This window comes from Xenopus tropicalis, chromosome 8 (genome assembly GCF_000004195.4).
Source record: "Xenopus tropicalis strain Nigerian chromosome 8, UCB_Xtro_10.0, whole genome shotgun sequence".
NCBI lineage: Eukaryota > Metazoa > Chordata > Amphibia > Anura > Pipidae > Xenopus > Xenopus tropicalis.
Genome location: NC_030684.2, coordinates 101,956,712 through 101,970,533, shown reverse-complemented (window position 1 = coordinate 101,970,533; position 13,822 = coordinate 101,956,712). Strand labels below are relative to the sequence as shown.

Here is a 13,822-nt window from a genome sequence, read left to right as displayed (position 1 = left end):
TGTAAAGTCGTATTGAGCACATTTATATATGAACTGCTCTTTAATTTGTAACTGGGGGAACGATGGATTGTTTATACCGAGGGCTTCTCAGTGGACCATTGATTTGTTTTAATTTTGCTTGTAAGGACCAGTAAGTTGAAAAAAACTACATTTTATTTCAGAAATTGCCCTGTTTAGTGCAAGCAAAAACAACACAATTTTACCTAATTTTGAAAGAGGGGTTTTCTTTAGGTAGATGCAGAGATCACTTTCCTAAAACATCTAATTTATGCTAAATGTTATGATAGCTTTGTGCCCACAGTATTTATATCTTTATAGTACAAGAACAATATCTGTTTACCGGGAAACCTGTTATCCAGAAATTACAGGAGGGCCATCTCCCATACATTTTATATCTAATTTTTAACATTTTTTTATCTTTGTAATAATAACAGTAGCTTATATTTGTGATTCACAAATCTACATAAACCTATATTGGCAATAAAAGCATGCTATTACAAAAGGTCCCTGCCCTGTAGAGCTTATAGACTAAGGGGTGTATATGTCAAAATCTGAATTTGAAAAACTTTAAACCTGAAATCTCAATCTTAAAACATGAAAAACCACTGGAATGCATTGAAATCATTATACCCATCATTTTCAATGAATCAGCCAAATTTCAAATTAATCTCAAATGCCAGAATTAAAAAATACCGTAACATTTGAAAATAGAACTCCCAATAATGTAGCCAGCTTTTTAGGGCAGGTTTTTTCCTTTTGTTTTTTTTACGTTTTCACTTAAATCTAAAATATTTGTTTTTAAAGCCAAATTTAGAGTTGTGCATGATATGTGTGTATCGGCTACTATTATACTTGATGGTATTCTGGTGTGATTTTAAAACTGATATGCTGGTTTTTGGAGAAATAACAGCCCCAGTATGCTGTTTGCATTTCTTGCTATTGCCTATAATCAGAAGCAAAACTTATGGCGTTTCTCCATTTTATTTCTCCCTTTTTACACAAACCTTATGTTTCCCTTGTAAATCTGATGTCACGTTTGTAAATCTATTGTTATCAATTCACGTTACAAATTAACTTTTTTGCAGTGTTTTTATTCTTTTGTTATCTTAAATAAAAGTTCCCTTTAAAGATAACATGATTTTGAACTATAACAGTACTTTTCCATAAAAAAAATAAAGAAAAATAAAACTTGAAGAGCAAAGCTGTTTAATAACAAAAAAAAATACAAATAACCTTGCACACAAAATAGAACACTTGATCCTGCAGGGCAAATTCCATCTAGGACAGGGTTATACAATAGCTGGCTATAAGGTAATAACACTAGAGTTGTTGGCAAAGAAATAGCTCCTCATATTTTCCCCATGCCTCTGTAATAATTTAGATTTTATAATGCAATATCTAATCGTCCACATTTACACTTTACATTAGATTAATTGAATCCTTAAAATCAGTATTTCATGTTTTTGCTTTTATTGTATGAGTAATGCAGTCGATTGGACTATAACTGTTACTGTTATGAACTTTTTAAAGGGCCTGCAAAAAAAGGAAAAGAACAAATCACAGAAAGGAGTTTCTTTCTTCGTATGAAGTGCACCTTAACCAGTCGGGGAAGAACAGTGAATATAAAGTCAGCCACGTGGAAGGTAGGTTTATTTTCTTTCATTGAACATGTCTTGTTTTTTTTTTTTTTTTCTTATGGAATTGTTGCTTTCTAAGCAGTAAGTCTCTTGAATATCTAAGCCTACTCTCTTTAGAACACACCTGTATGTATAAGTAGATGCAAATAGGGATTAAAGCTAATCAGCTCATTTGAACTTTCCCAGGCTTATTTATGAACCTCAGCTACTAGACCAGGAGGGAATTAAAAAGTGAAAGAACATTTATCCAGCGCAGAAAACTATCTAATGACATTCATGCACACAAAACAACTTGTCTTTAAGTACAATGTGATATTTATAGGCTAAAAAGTATTGAGGCGATAATAGATGAGGAAATTAGTCACCCACGATAAATCTTCTCTACCATGGGTAAATAAACTCCTGCAAACGCTTTTCCACCTGCAATAATGTAACTCGCTGGTGGAAAAACATATGTGGCACTTCAGCTTTGCAAAGTAGCTCCGGCAGTTTGCAGTTTAGCCGGCGGAAGGAAACAACGTTTTGTTACCTGCGGTAGCCAGCTGAGAAAATGCCCCGTATGGTACAAAGCAATTACCTTAGGTACAGGGCTTTTTGTTCTCAGATAAATAAAAGCACTTTAATAGTTAAGATCCAAGTCTGTCACTTATTGCCTTGTGTTGTTGAGCATACTCGTTGATGTCACGAACATGGGGCCAAACAAAAACCTTATGCAGTGTTCAGGCATCTGGGTGAAATTTTTGGAGGCATAGGTGCAGGCTTCCCTGCATGAAATCTGGGATGGTCATCTCTAGATTGCTGCTTCTTTAGTAGTTGCACAGAGCTAACCATAGCTCTGCACATGCTCTGCTCTGCAATGTTATTAAAAACTGCACACTTTCTTGCAAGAAATTAGAGAAATAAGCAATGTTGGTTCAGATGAGAAGATAAACAAAAAAGAAATTATACAGCATGATTTTACAAATGTGTTATTAAAAGGGTCATTATACAATACACAATTCTTAGACACCACATTAATATGACAACGTTGAAATTAAATCCCCACAAAAAGTGCAATACAATGTTTTTATTCTACAAAGTGTTGAAAGAGAAAGTGGCCTGATGCCTTTTCTGACTAATGAAGGTACTTTTACTCATAGGCTAACATTAGATAGACAGACTGCTTATGAATGAATCACTAAGAGATTCAACACTCCAGTACACAGTAGTTTACTCTAGTTTACTCCAAATTACACATTGTGCAACTCGGTGTATTGCTTATTCACTACAGTATGTTACAACAGTGACCTACAGGCTGTGACTAGCACCTGAAATACAGCTGCAGGTTAGATTCTATGAGCCATGGTTCCACAGCTTGTGAGCCATAAGATACGGCAGAAATTTTTGCTCTAGTCTGGGCATTTGACTTTTCATGGCCTTCTTTTATTTCAGCCTTATTTTGTTCATCACTGTGAAAACTATTTTAAATATTTTTGAATCTGCATTCAGGTATTGCATTTTGTCTGTTATAACTGGGAATTGAACGTTAGAAGAGGTACCTAGTGCCTCAGCATTTCTTAGAAAGGATCTGGGTCGCTTTATTTAGAAGGTACAGGAGTTCACTGTCCTTGCTAGCATTGTATTAGCAGATATGCCAGATGCTAGAGGTGACCAGGTCTGGTTGACGGATTACTGTAATTGTTTAATTGCCTGCGTGGCAAAGCCTATTAAAATCGCTTGCCATTCCTAAAAGCTATAATGTCATCTCCAAAGAAAAAAAATCTCAATGACTGAGTGTTTTTTTTTTTTTTTTTTTTTTTTTTTTTTTTTAGCAGTCTGTTTAATAAGATGTCACTAAACGAATTGAAGTTCAGTTCATTTAACAACTACAACCAGAAGTTCTTTACGTGTATTTACAGATGCACGCTATCAGCCCTCAGATATGAGTCTAGTATACATTATCGCTATTAACTGTTTCTATGAATGTCACATGGTATGAGGCCAGTGTAGTGCCTCATACAAAGCTCATATAGGTACCTATCGAATAAGGCAGTTAGCAACATGTGTGCGCATTGATCTGTGTTCAACTGTTTGCTCGATTTGTTGCAAAATAAATAGGGAAAAATTCCAGATTTAAATTTTCTACTGTCAGAATAATTGTTTTTAGGATTTTAATTTCTTTGTAGCAGATTTTTTATTTCAGGCTTTATTAAAAGAAAGCTATACCCCTGAACAGTGTAGATCTCTAGGGCTCATGTAAAACCCTGCGTTATCTAAATAATACCTTCTGGCTTTCACCAGCACAATACTTCTGTATTTACTGGGCACAGTGCGTGGGCATTGTGTTGCTTTAAAATGTAGGGTGCTGTTGCATATAAGTGTTTAAGTACCCTGCTACCGGGCAATGCATTGTGGGTGGGCTATGTGGAGAAGTTGGAAACTAAAATGTAAGTGGGGGGGGGGGGGGGTTCTAGTGAAGCTGGGTCTGCAGTGGTATAGGGCTCACTGTACAATGTAACAATTCTTAGTCGCACAACTTTTATTTTATTTGAAATTGAGAAGAAATTATTAACTACACATTTTCTCTTTAATTAGGTACTTCACTGTACAGGACACATGCGTGTATATGATGCAAACAACCATAACCATTGTGGCTACAAGAAGCCTCCCATGACATGCATGGTTATAATCTGTGAACCAATTCCTCATCCATCAAATATTGAGTTCCCCTTGGACAGCAAGACCTTTCTTAGTCGCCACAGCCTTGACATGAAGTTTTCCTATTGTGATGAAAGGTATGTTGGCAACCATGTTTCACTTGTTTATGTATTTTATGCCACATGCTAGACAACTGCAAATTCAGATCTGAACTATGGCCATAATGCTGTTTTTTTTTTTTATTCATTTTAGGGTAACTGAATTAGTAGGATATGAACCAGATGAACTTTTGGGGCGTTCTGTCTATGAATATTATCATGCCTTGGACTCTGATCATTTGACCAAAGCTCACCATAATAGTAAGTGCTGATCACTCCCAATCGACGACATGTTGGCTATTTCAATAGTAAAAGGACAGTATACCATGAGTTCAGTGACTATTGTTACAAACATACTTTTTGCATATTGTTTAATTATAAAACATCTATGGTTTTGATATTTCTTGCACTAAACAAAAATCTGAAATTGAAAATATTCACACTGTACTACTGGTTTGTGTAAGCACAATCAAAACAAATTACCAGTCCACCTAGAAACCTTCGGTATAATGAGCTATTCATTATTTAAAAGCCTAAGGGCAGAGTCTCATGTGGTAGATCAGCCACTTTTCTCAGCCTGTGTTTCTTAGAAAAATGTCTTGTTGTGAAGAGGTGGTATCTCATATGCAAACTTACCTTTCAGGGAAGTCTTTTAGAAAATCTTTTTGTTTAGATTTTGAGTTGTTTGAGCCTGTATATATGGTGATATATAGTTTTATGTTATCAATATCATCATCTTTTATTTTTATAATGTCAGCAAATTACGCAGAGCTTTATATTAATATCCATTGGTATTGCAATAGCTTGAGGGTGTGGTCTGCAAGAGGAGGAAGTCTGCAAAAATCTATAGAGGCATCAGATGTGGGTAGCCTGTGTGCATTCATGTATTTAATGTTTTGTTTTGTTTTTTTTCTTCCTCCAGTGTTCACAAAGGGACAGGTGACTACTGGACAGTACAGAATGCTTGCAAAAAAAGGTGGTTATGTCTGGGTGGAAACACAAGCCACTGTTATATACAATTCTAAGAATTCTCAACCACAGTGCATTGTTTGTGTAAACTATGTACTTAGGTAAGCATCGTTAAATAAACTCGTATTATCCATCAAATGGTTTATAATTAAAGCTGTATTAGTGTATTAAATGCTTTTTTAAAGCCTTACTGTTACAATGCGTTTCCAAGCTTTTTAACATTAGCAGTGCATTTTTTTTTTTTTTTTTTTACTTGTTTTTTTTTTCCTTTCCAGTGAGGTGGTAGAGAAAGATTTAATCTTGTCCCTGGGCCAGACAGCATGTGTTTTGAGTCCAGTTGAATCCCAAGAAATGAAGATGCCAGAAATCTTCACAGAGTTGAATGAAGATAACAATGCAGAATGTTTGTTTGAAAAACTAAAGCAGGAACCAGAATCTCTTACAGTTCTTGCACCTGATGCTGGGGATGAAATTATTTCATTGGATTTCAGTTCTGGTGGTAAGTGTCTTTTGAGGCAATATACCACTTTTTTAAAATCTTGCCTCACTTTTTGTGGCTTTAATTAACTTTTTACCTCCAGGTACATGATCTACCAGTTTCTCAGTCCCAGCCCAAGCCTTTATCAATATTTGCCCCTTAAGAATTACACAAGCCACTGCTCTGCATGTCTCCATCCAATTGCTTTACTGCTGTCTTCCTCTTTGCTTCTATAGCTCCACCCCATGTGCACTCTTTTTGGCACTATTGTTGACCCCCTTTCCTGGCCGTAATTGTTTTTGGAAGGATTACAATACCTAAAAAAATAGCTATTTACATTATTATTTAAATAGATATCCTAGATGTAGGACTGCGTTTTTTTAATAACTTGTTTTCAACATTGATCATTTATTACTTTTAAATAGCTTTATTTGGTTTTCCCAGATTCTGACAAGCCATATGAAGATGTTCCACTTTACAATGATGTAATGCTTCACTCTACCAGTAAGAAACTGGAAAGCACACCAGTTACTCCTCTCCCTGCCTCAGAAATGCCAAAGCCTTTGCGCAGTAATGTCGACCCTGCACTTAACCGGGAAGTTGTGATAAAGATGGAATCAAATCCAGAACAACTAGAACTAACATTCACCATTCCACAACTATCCAAGCCAGACAGCCCTTCAGATATCAGTTCCAGTCAGAGCTCAACAGAGGTAAGTATATGACTGCATTGAACATATTTAAGGAATACATGAGAAATCATAGGGGGTGAACTAAAAGGAAACTGATGCAAATGCACAATCATGGCAGTTTTGAGATTGCATTTAAAATGAATTGATATTTACATGGAGTGTGATCTTCTAAATTATCTCCCTTGGACTGTGCAGTCACAGAGGGCAGAAAGGGATAATTTAGTCTTCGTCTCTTTCCATGCGTGCTTCAACTGGGTTTTTGCAGATAATTTTCAGCAGAAGTGCCTAAATTTTACTTCTGTTTATCATCATACTAACGGAGCATTTTAAATGCACCGGTTTACTGTTAAAGCAGGTCTTTATTGAGTCGTAAGTGGATTTACAGGCAAATAATTTTGTCTCTTTCTCCCTGTAGCCTAGTACACCTCCAGAATATTGCTTTGATGTTGACAGCGAAATTGCAAGCGAGTTCAAGCTGGATTTGGTGGAAAAACTGTTTGCAATAGACACAGAGGCAAAAGCACCATTTTCTACCCAGGTTTGTGATTCATAAGTACTTGTTTTCTCTACATTGCATTAGTCAATTAAAAAATGCAGTTATAAGTAGAGTAAATATGATTAAACCTTTCACCATCATCACAAGCAAAAAAGTGTGAAAAAAAGATTGAAAGCCATTTTAAGTGGGGAGATACAGGGAGGGTTCATGTCCCTTGGGCAAATGGCTAAAAGGTTTTAGACAAGGTGACATGGATATACAGAAGAATTTTTTTTTTTTGTGAGGCATCTTACAACTATGTATTAGGTGAGGGTCAGGGTGGATTGAAGAGCCGCTCAGAATACACATATGAGGGCTGGTAGAAGAAAGGACTCATGTACTGTGCAGCTTGAAGATTCCAGACATCAGACGGTGCTGCACAGCTTACTCAGGGCTCCTGCTCTTCTACAGTGTGCTTGCTGGTGAGTGTTCTTTTGGCGCAATAAAATGTTTGTGTGCATATCTGATGTATGGAAGAGCATATACAGTTGTATGAATGTATTGTTTTTATGTACTGTGCATTTATTCTTTAATGCATGTACAATGCAAAAAGCTTATGCAAAAAGCTTATTTATATGCTTGTGTAGCCTGTAGCCATTGCTTTTGGAGGTTACATTACTTACATCTTCCAGGTGTCCCTCTTCAGACTTATATTCGCACACACGCACTAGAGAAAACCCAAAGTAAGTCTCTGCTAGGGATGCCTGGGAAAGGTAAGAAAATTGGCGGCGTAGTTTTGCATTAGTTTTATTACCAAGCCATTGCATTTTTTTCTTAAGAGATGGGGGTGGGAGCCTAACATGTTGGTACCCCCAGCGATTCTAGGTTTCTATATCCTTTAAGGCTACTACATACAATTACATTTTTTTTCTTGCAGCTTCATGGCAGTCCTTTGGGAAAGGGTTTTTTTTTTATGTTTGTGCATTCTAATAAACCCATGCACAAAACAAGGTCCGTATAGAATTGGACTGCCTAAATGTGAGTGGAAGAACTGCAGTGGAATGAATTAGGACACCAGCTGCTAGCCAGACCTGATGCCCATTTTCAGTGTTCAGTCTCACTTATGCTCTTGTAGTTGAATGGAAGTAAATCTGAACCAACAGTGCTTCATGACCTAATAGAAAGGGAGGGCCAATGTCATATTAATACCCTTGCAGGTACCTGGTTACTACTGGCAATATAGTGTGCCTGTTTCCAGGTACCATCTCATGTATGTTGTTATTTTTCTTTTTGTTTGCTTTGCCTTTAGAATAGCCAAGTATCCTTTTTGTTTTTGTTGATTTTTTCAGTGTATTTAGATTTTTATATAAGTTCAGTTGTGTAAGATGTCTGTATAGCTACTGCTACTGTATTGCTATTGTAACTGAGTGCCGTGCTTTATATACTCCTTTACATTTGAACCTGTTACTGCACCTTGTTTGATATAATTATTCTCATTAATATGCATATAACTCTTACAGGAAACAGACTTGGACTTGGAGATGTTGGCACCATATATTCCTATGGATGATGACTTCCAATTGCGAACCTTTGACCAACTTTCATCTTTGGAATGTGATTCATCAAATCCACAAACCTTAGGAAGCATGGCCACTCTATTTCAGCAGTCTCTTTTACCATCCTCCAGTGATTTCAAGCCTGAGGATGCCATAAATGATCTGAAAACCATTATTCAGTCACCTGTCCATAGTGCTCCAGCATCACCATTTGATGGAAACAGAAGCCGCACAAGTTCACCAGTAAGGCCAGCCAAATCAGCAGTAGATAAAACTGAAGTGTCTCGTCCAGGAACTCCAAATTTACCTGTTCAGTTAAAGAAAAGGTATTTAATCTTTTATATAAATCAGTAACTTCAAAATGTTCACTTAAAGTTCACGTTTTAATGAATTTGCCACATAAATTCACTAGTAAGAACCTATAAATGATGTCAGGATGGGTAGCTGAAAACAGAAGGGTGGTTGTTTGAGGAATTGGAGGTTTGTGTATTAGTGCACCAGCCTATTCCTCTAGTCAGATACCTGTACTGTGTTCTGTGCTCCGGAAATGTATTGTGCTTGCACCACTGAGTTATGCCATGCTGTTTATTCTCAGGTGTACAGTTTTGGATGAAGAATTGAATCCAAAGATGGTTGCTTTACACAATGTTCAGAGAAAACGTAAAATGGAAAGCGATGGCCCTCTTTACCAGGCTATTGGAATTGTAAGTTTGACAATCTTAATGTATAATAAACAAATAATGGAACAATTCTCAATCATTTTTTTTCTCAATTATTTTTTCAATTTAATGGTTATTGAAAGCATTTTTTGTTTATCCCTGAGTCTGACTCTTAAAACGATTTAACAAAAGTCAGATCTGCTCTAGGTTAATCAGCTGGCTTGCAACATTGTTTCAGGAGTCAGAGCCAGGAGAGCAGAAAGTGCAAACATTAAGACAAACACTGCTTTCAGTTGTAATACCTGTGTGCGGGTTGACCATTTGCACCCACCCACGAATATACCTCTACTTATATAACTGTGCCCAGCCCATTCCTGATGCCATGGAGGCAGACGTGCACCTATTAAAAAAAAAAAAAAAAAAAAAAAAAAGCCTGAACCTGCCTGCGACCAGAATATGCTGTGCGAGTGTTGGCCTGAAAGTGGCTGACCCGCAGATTTCAGGCCAGCCCACACATCACTACTGAGTGTGTACAAATCAGTTTGGCATTTTAAGAGAGTCCTAAGGGGAAAGGTGGTTAGGGAAGTGGTACTGCAACTGTTATGGGCCTATTTAACAATTTAGGAGTTTGTGAATTTGAGTTTGTTTTTCGAAATCAAACAAACTTGCATATCGAATGTTCGTTATTAATATTGAAAAATTTGTTTAAAAAAAAAAAAAAAAAAAAAGATTTTGAGTTTACAAATCCAAAAATCTCGAATTGAAAATATGGCTTGACTTTGCCTGGAACAACACTCATTGACTTCTATAGAAACTCTCAAATTAGATGGCAAATTTTTACATTCAAGTTTTCAGGTTCTTTGCACTTAATAAATACCAGACATTCGAGCTTTCAAAACATAATTCGTTTTTTTTTTTAATAGAAAAAAAAACACGAATTATGAAAAACTCAAATGATGATAAATCTCCCCCTTAATCTCTAAACCTATTTTGTAGTAACTTATTAAGTTATATTTGGGCAGCTTAATTGCATTCTGTGTAGATGTTTATGTAACATGGTGTCATTGGTCTTAGTTAATCAAAATTTAAATTAATCTGACTGCTGTGTTAATCACTTATTTAGATTTGCCTTTAACATTTTATAATCTAATCTGTTCAAAAATACAGGGTACCCTCTTCCAAACAAATGTTGATCCTGGGCCAAACTCTTCTCTCTTATGGAAACGTGTAAAAGGATCAGACTCAGACAGGCCAAGTAGTGCAGAGCAAAGAACAATCCTCTTACTGTCAACCGGTAAGTGTATATTGTTCCCCTTGTGTCCTTAGGGATATATAGAATACTTTGAATAAACATCTACTGGATCACTGTTTTTTGAAAAGTTAAGAGGTAAAATACAGCATTTAATTTTTTCATAGCATAGATAATCTGCCTGAAAGGTACTGCAAGTTATTTGCCTTGTGTGTAACCTGACTGAAACACAGTGTATATGAAATAAGCACAGTCTTTTTTTAAATAAAGTAGCCCAAAGCTGGCATTTTGAAATGGACTATCAACATTGTTTGTAAAATACAATTTATAAAATTCCTATATATATTTTAAGGATGTTACATGTCAGGGGACACTGTAAACACAGCATAAACTGTAGGTATAATAAAGTATTTAGTGCAGATATGTTTGCATACCATGACAGATCCTAAATGGTTTCTGCATTTGAACCAGTCATGGTTCATATTTAACAATTTATGAGTTTGTGAATTTGAGTTTGTTTTTCAAAATCAAACAAACTTGCATATCGAATATTGATTTTAATAACTTAATGTTGACCAACCTCAGATATTAATGTTGATATTATAGCCAAACAATGATTGTGTGTGCGCAACATTGCACAGCTGCAATGCATGGGTATTTAGGATGGAAAATGAAAAATGGAAAAGTATTTAGACCAATTTAGGAATAAATGTCTCTTGATAGCTTGGTCAAAAATGAGACAAGCGCTTGTATGAGCATCTAAAGTGTATATGAGAAAAAATGCATTTTTTAATGTGTGTAATTATTGCAGTCTCCCCAATACACCCCTAAAACATCCTTCATTTTATGCTTTTCTTTACTTTCAGATATGGCAAGTCAGTTACTTGGGCAGTCGTTGGATGGAACTGTTCTTCCTCAGCTTACTGGCTATGACTGCGAAGTAAATGCCCCTGTTCATGGCAACAGAAACTTGCTCCAAGGGGAAGAACTACTAAGAGCTCTTGATCAAGCTAATTGATTCTATATTTCCTCATCATTTGGACACTGGTGAACCTTCATCACCCAAATCAGTGTATTTATATTTTGTAGATCTAATATTAGAAGCCTGTCTACAGTACCGCACTACTTCAGTTTGCTCCATTTTGATCTCTTTTACTCCTTCCTCCGTCTGTCTTCTTTCAACGTTTGTTAGGGGTGGAAAAAACGTGCAAGAACATCTATCCACATGCATATGCTTCAAACTATATACAAACACAGGTTTCAGATGAGCACCTTCTGTTGTATTGTTTTGCTTTTACTTTGGAAATTGTCAGTATAACTGTCAGCTCTTTCAGCAACCAAGGAATACAAATGATTATGTTCAGTCCAACCATGTGTACCATTTCATTGTCATTTTATTGAATGTTTAGTATACATTTTCAGTTCTTTTTATGCACAGCAAACAATGCTTAACCAGCGGTGCATTGTAGTCGCAATCGCACAATTTATATTTTCTTAAGAAAACAACAAATGGAATACCAGCAGTTCCTCATGCAATATATATTATGCATTTTTAAAACTAGTTTATAAAATGTTTTGGATTCTTTTTAGTTGTTTCGAATCATGTAAGGCCTGAGATTTTTCATTGTTAGATGTAAGTTATAACTTGTCTGTTGCAGATTGTTGGCTAAAGTGTCAATTTAAAGTGATAATTACAAGTGGGTTTGAGATGGAAATGAACTAGAGTGATTAAAATCATTTAGTTAGACATTCTTTTTTACGAGTACATGTTTAAAATGTATGTAGACTGTATAACAGCATAGAATCCCTGCTTGTAGTTCAAGGCTTTGATGCTAATTGCATAGGCGTTTATAATAGATATGTTCTGCCTATAACTTAGGGACAGAAAATCCATCTGATTCAGAGACGGCGCATTGTTAGCAGAATTGCATAGTGCACAGAGATGCTTGGTATTTGATTTCATGCACTTTTCCCACTATTAACATCTTTATTTTTTCATTAAAAAAAAAAGTTTAATTCTTATGACTTTTTAGAGAAAAAAAAATATCAGTAAAATAGCTGTAACATCGAACAACTTCAGTGTGATTGTACATTACAGATTTGTGCAAATTGTTTTCCATTTATCCTTTTTGCTGTTTGTGGTTGGATCTAACACTAACTGTATTGTTTTATTACATCAATAAACATTATACGTGGACCAGGCCACATATAGTAGCAATTTGTCGAATTTTATATAAAATAAAATGTTCAGTGAGTGTATTTTTCATCAAACCTAAAAACATTTTGTTGTACTTTGTGATCAGAAAAAGATTTATAGATGTTATAATAGTTACAATTTGAGAGGTTTTGTTTTTTTTGTGGGGGGAAAGTGAGACTATAATGGGTTTGATGCATACAAAAAGGGGAATTGATCTATGTAAGTTCCCTCAGCCTTTTGTTCTATAAGTTATACTATACCTAAGCCAAGTTAAAAAAAAACCCATATGGTGGTTCTAACTAATTACCCCTGGTCATGGTTTATATAGACTGGCAATTTCCTTCCTGCTTTTATTAATTCAGGGAAAGTGTAAACATGTCAAAATATAAGAATTCAGTCACCAGGCTTTTAAGGTTCCTCAAACCCTCTCTGGGGGTGTCTCACAGAAGGGGAAAGATTGGGATTGTAACCAAGCAGTGCTTTGAAGGGCAAATCCCTACATTTGGGACTAACATATGACATGTATTACAGGTATGGGACCTCTTATCCAGAATGCTTGGGCCCTCTTTTATGAAAAGAGATCTTTCTATAATTTGGATCACCATACTTTGTATAGTAATAGTTATAAAAACATTAATGAAAATACAATAAGATTGTTTGCCTCCAATGAGGATTATTTATATTTTAATTTACCATTGAAGGGATTCTGTCATGATTTTTATGGGGTACTTTTTATTTCTAAATTACACTGCTTACACAGCAAATAATTCACTCTACCATTTAACATTTTATTATTGAACCAACAAATGTATTTTTTTAGCTGTAATATTGGTGTGTAGGCGCCATCTCAGTGCATTGTGTCTGAGTCTGAGCTTTCAGGAGCCAGCACTACACATTAGAACCGCTTTCAGGTAACCTATTGTTTCTCCTACTCCCATGTATCTTGGAGTCCCAAGCCGGACTTGGATTTCTATTGAGTGCTACTCTGATACCTACTGGGAGCTGCTATCTTGCTGCCTTCCCATTGTTCTGCTGATCAGCTGCTGGGGGCCCCATGTGAAGGATTCTTCTGGAGAAGCTCTATTAACTCATGCATTTTGAAAAAAACATGTTTTCCCATGACAGTATTCCTTTAAGAACAAGGTACTGTTTTGTTATTATAGAGAAAAGGTAAT

General features: G+C 35.8%; 1 protein-coding gene across 1 annotated transcript in view; it reads left to right on the top strand.

Moving 5' to 3' along the window:
• The window catches only part of hif1a (hypoxia inducible factor 1 subunit alpha), a 29,995-nt gene extending 17,340 nt beyond the window's left edge, over positions 1 to 12,655 (top strand). The window contains exons 5-15 of the mRNA XM_031890721.1: positions 1,531 to 1,643; positions 4,212 to 4,411; positions 4,527 to 4,633; positions 5,295 to 5,442; positions 5,617 to 5,840; positions 6,264 to 6,532; positions 6,927 to 7,049; positions 8,507 to 8,868; positions 9,138 to 9,246; positions 10,369 to 10,495; positions 11,317 to 12,655. Coding sequence (XP_031746581.1) covers positions 1,531 to 1,643; positions 4,212 to 4,411; positions 4,527 to 4,633; positions 5,295 to 5,442; positions 5,617 to 5,840; positions 6,264 to 6,532; positions 6,927 to 7,049; positions 8,507 to 8,868; positions 9,138 to 9,246; positions 10,369 to 10,495; positions 11,317 to 11,468 — 1,934 coding nt within the window. The 3' untranslated portion in view covers positions 11,469 to 12,655. The remainder of the gene's footprint in view (positions 1 to 1,530; positions 1,644 to 4,211; positions 4,412 to 4,526; positions 4,634 to 5,294; positions 5,443 to 5,616; positions 5,841 to 6,263; positions 6,533 to 6,926; positions 7,050 to 8,506; positions 8,869 to 9,137; positions 9,247 to 10,368; positions 10,496 to 11,316) is intronic.
• Positions 12,656 to 13,822: the final 1,167 nt, after the last annotated feature.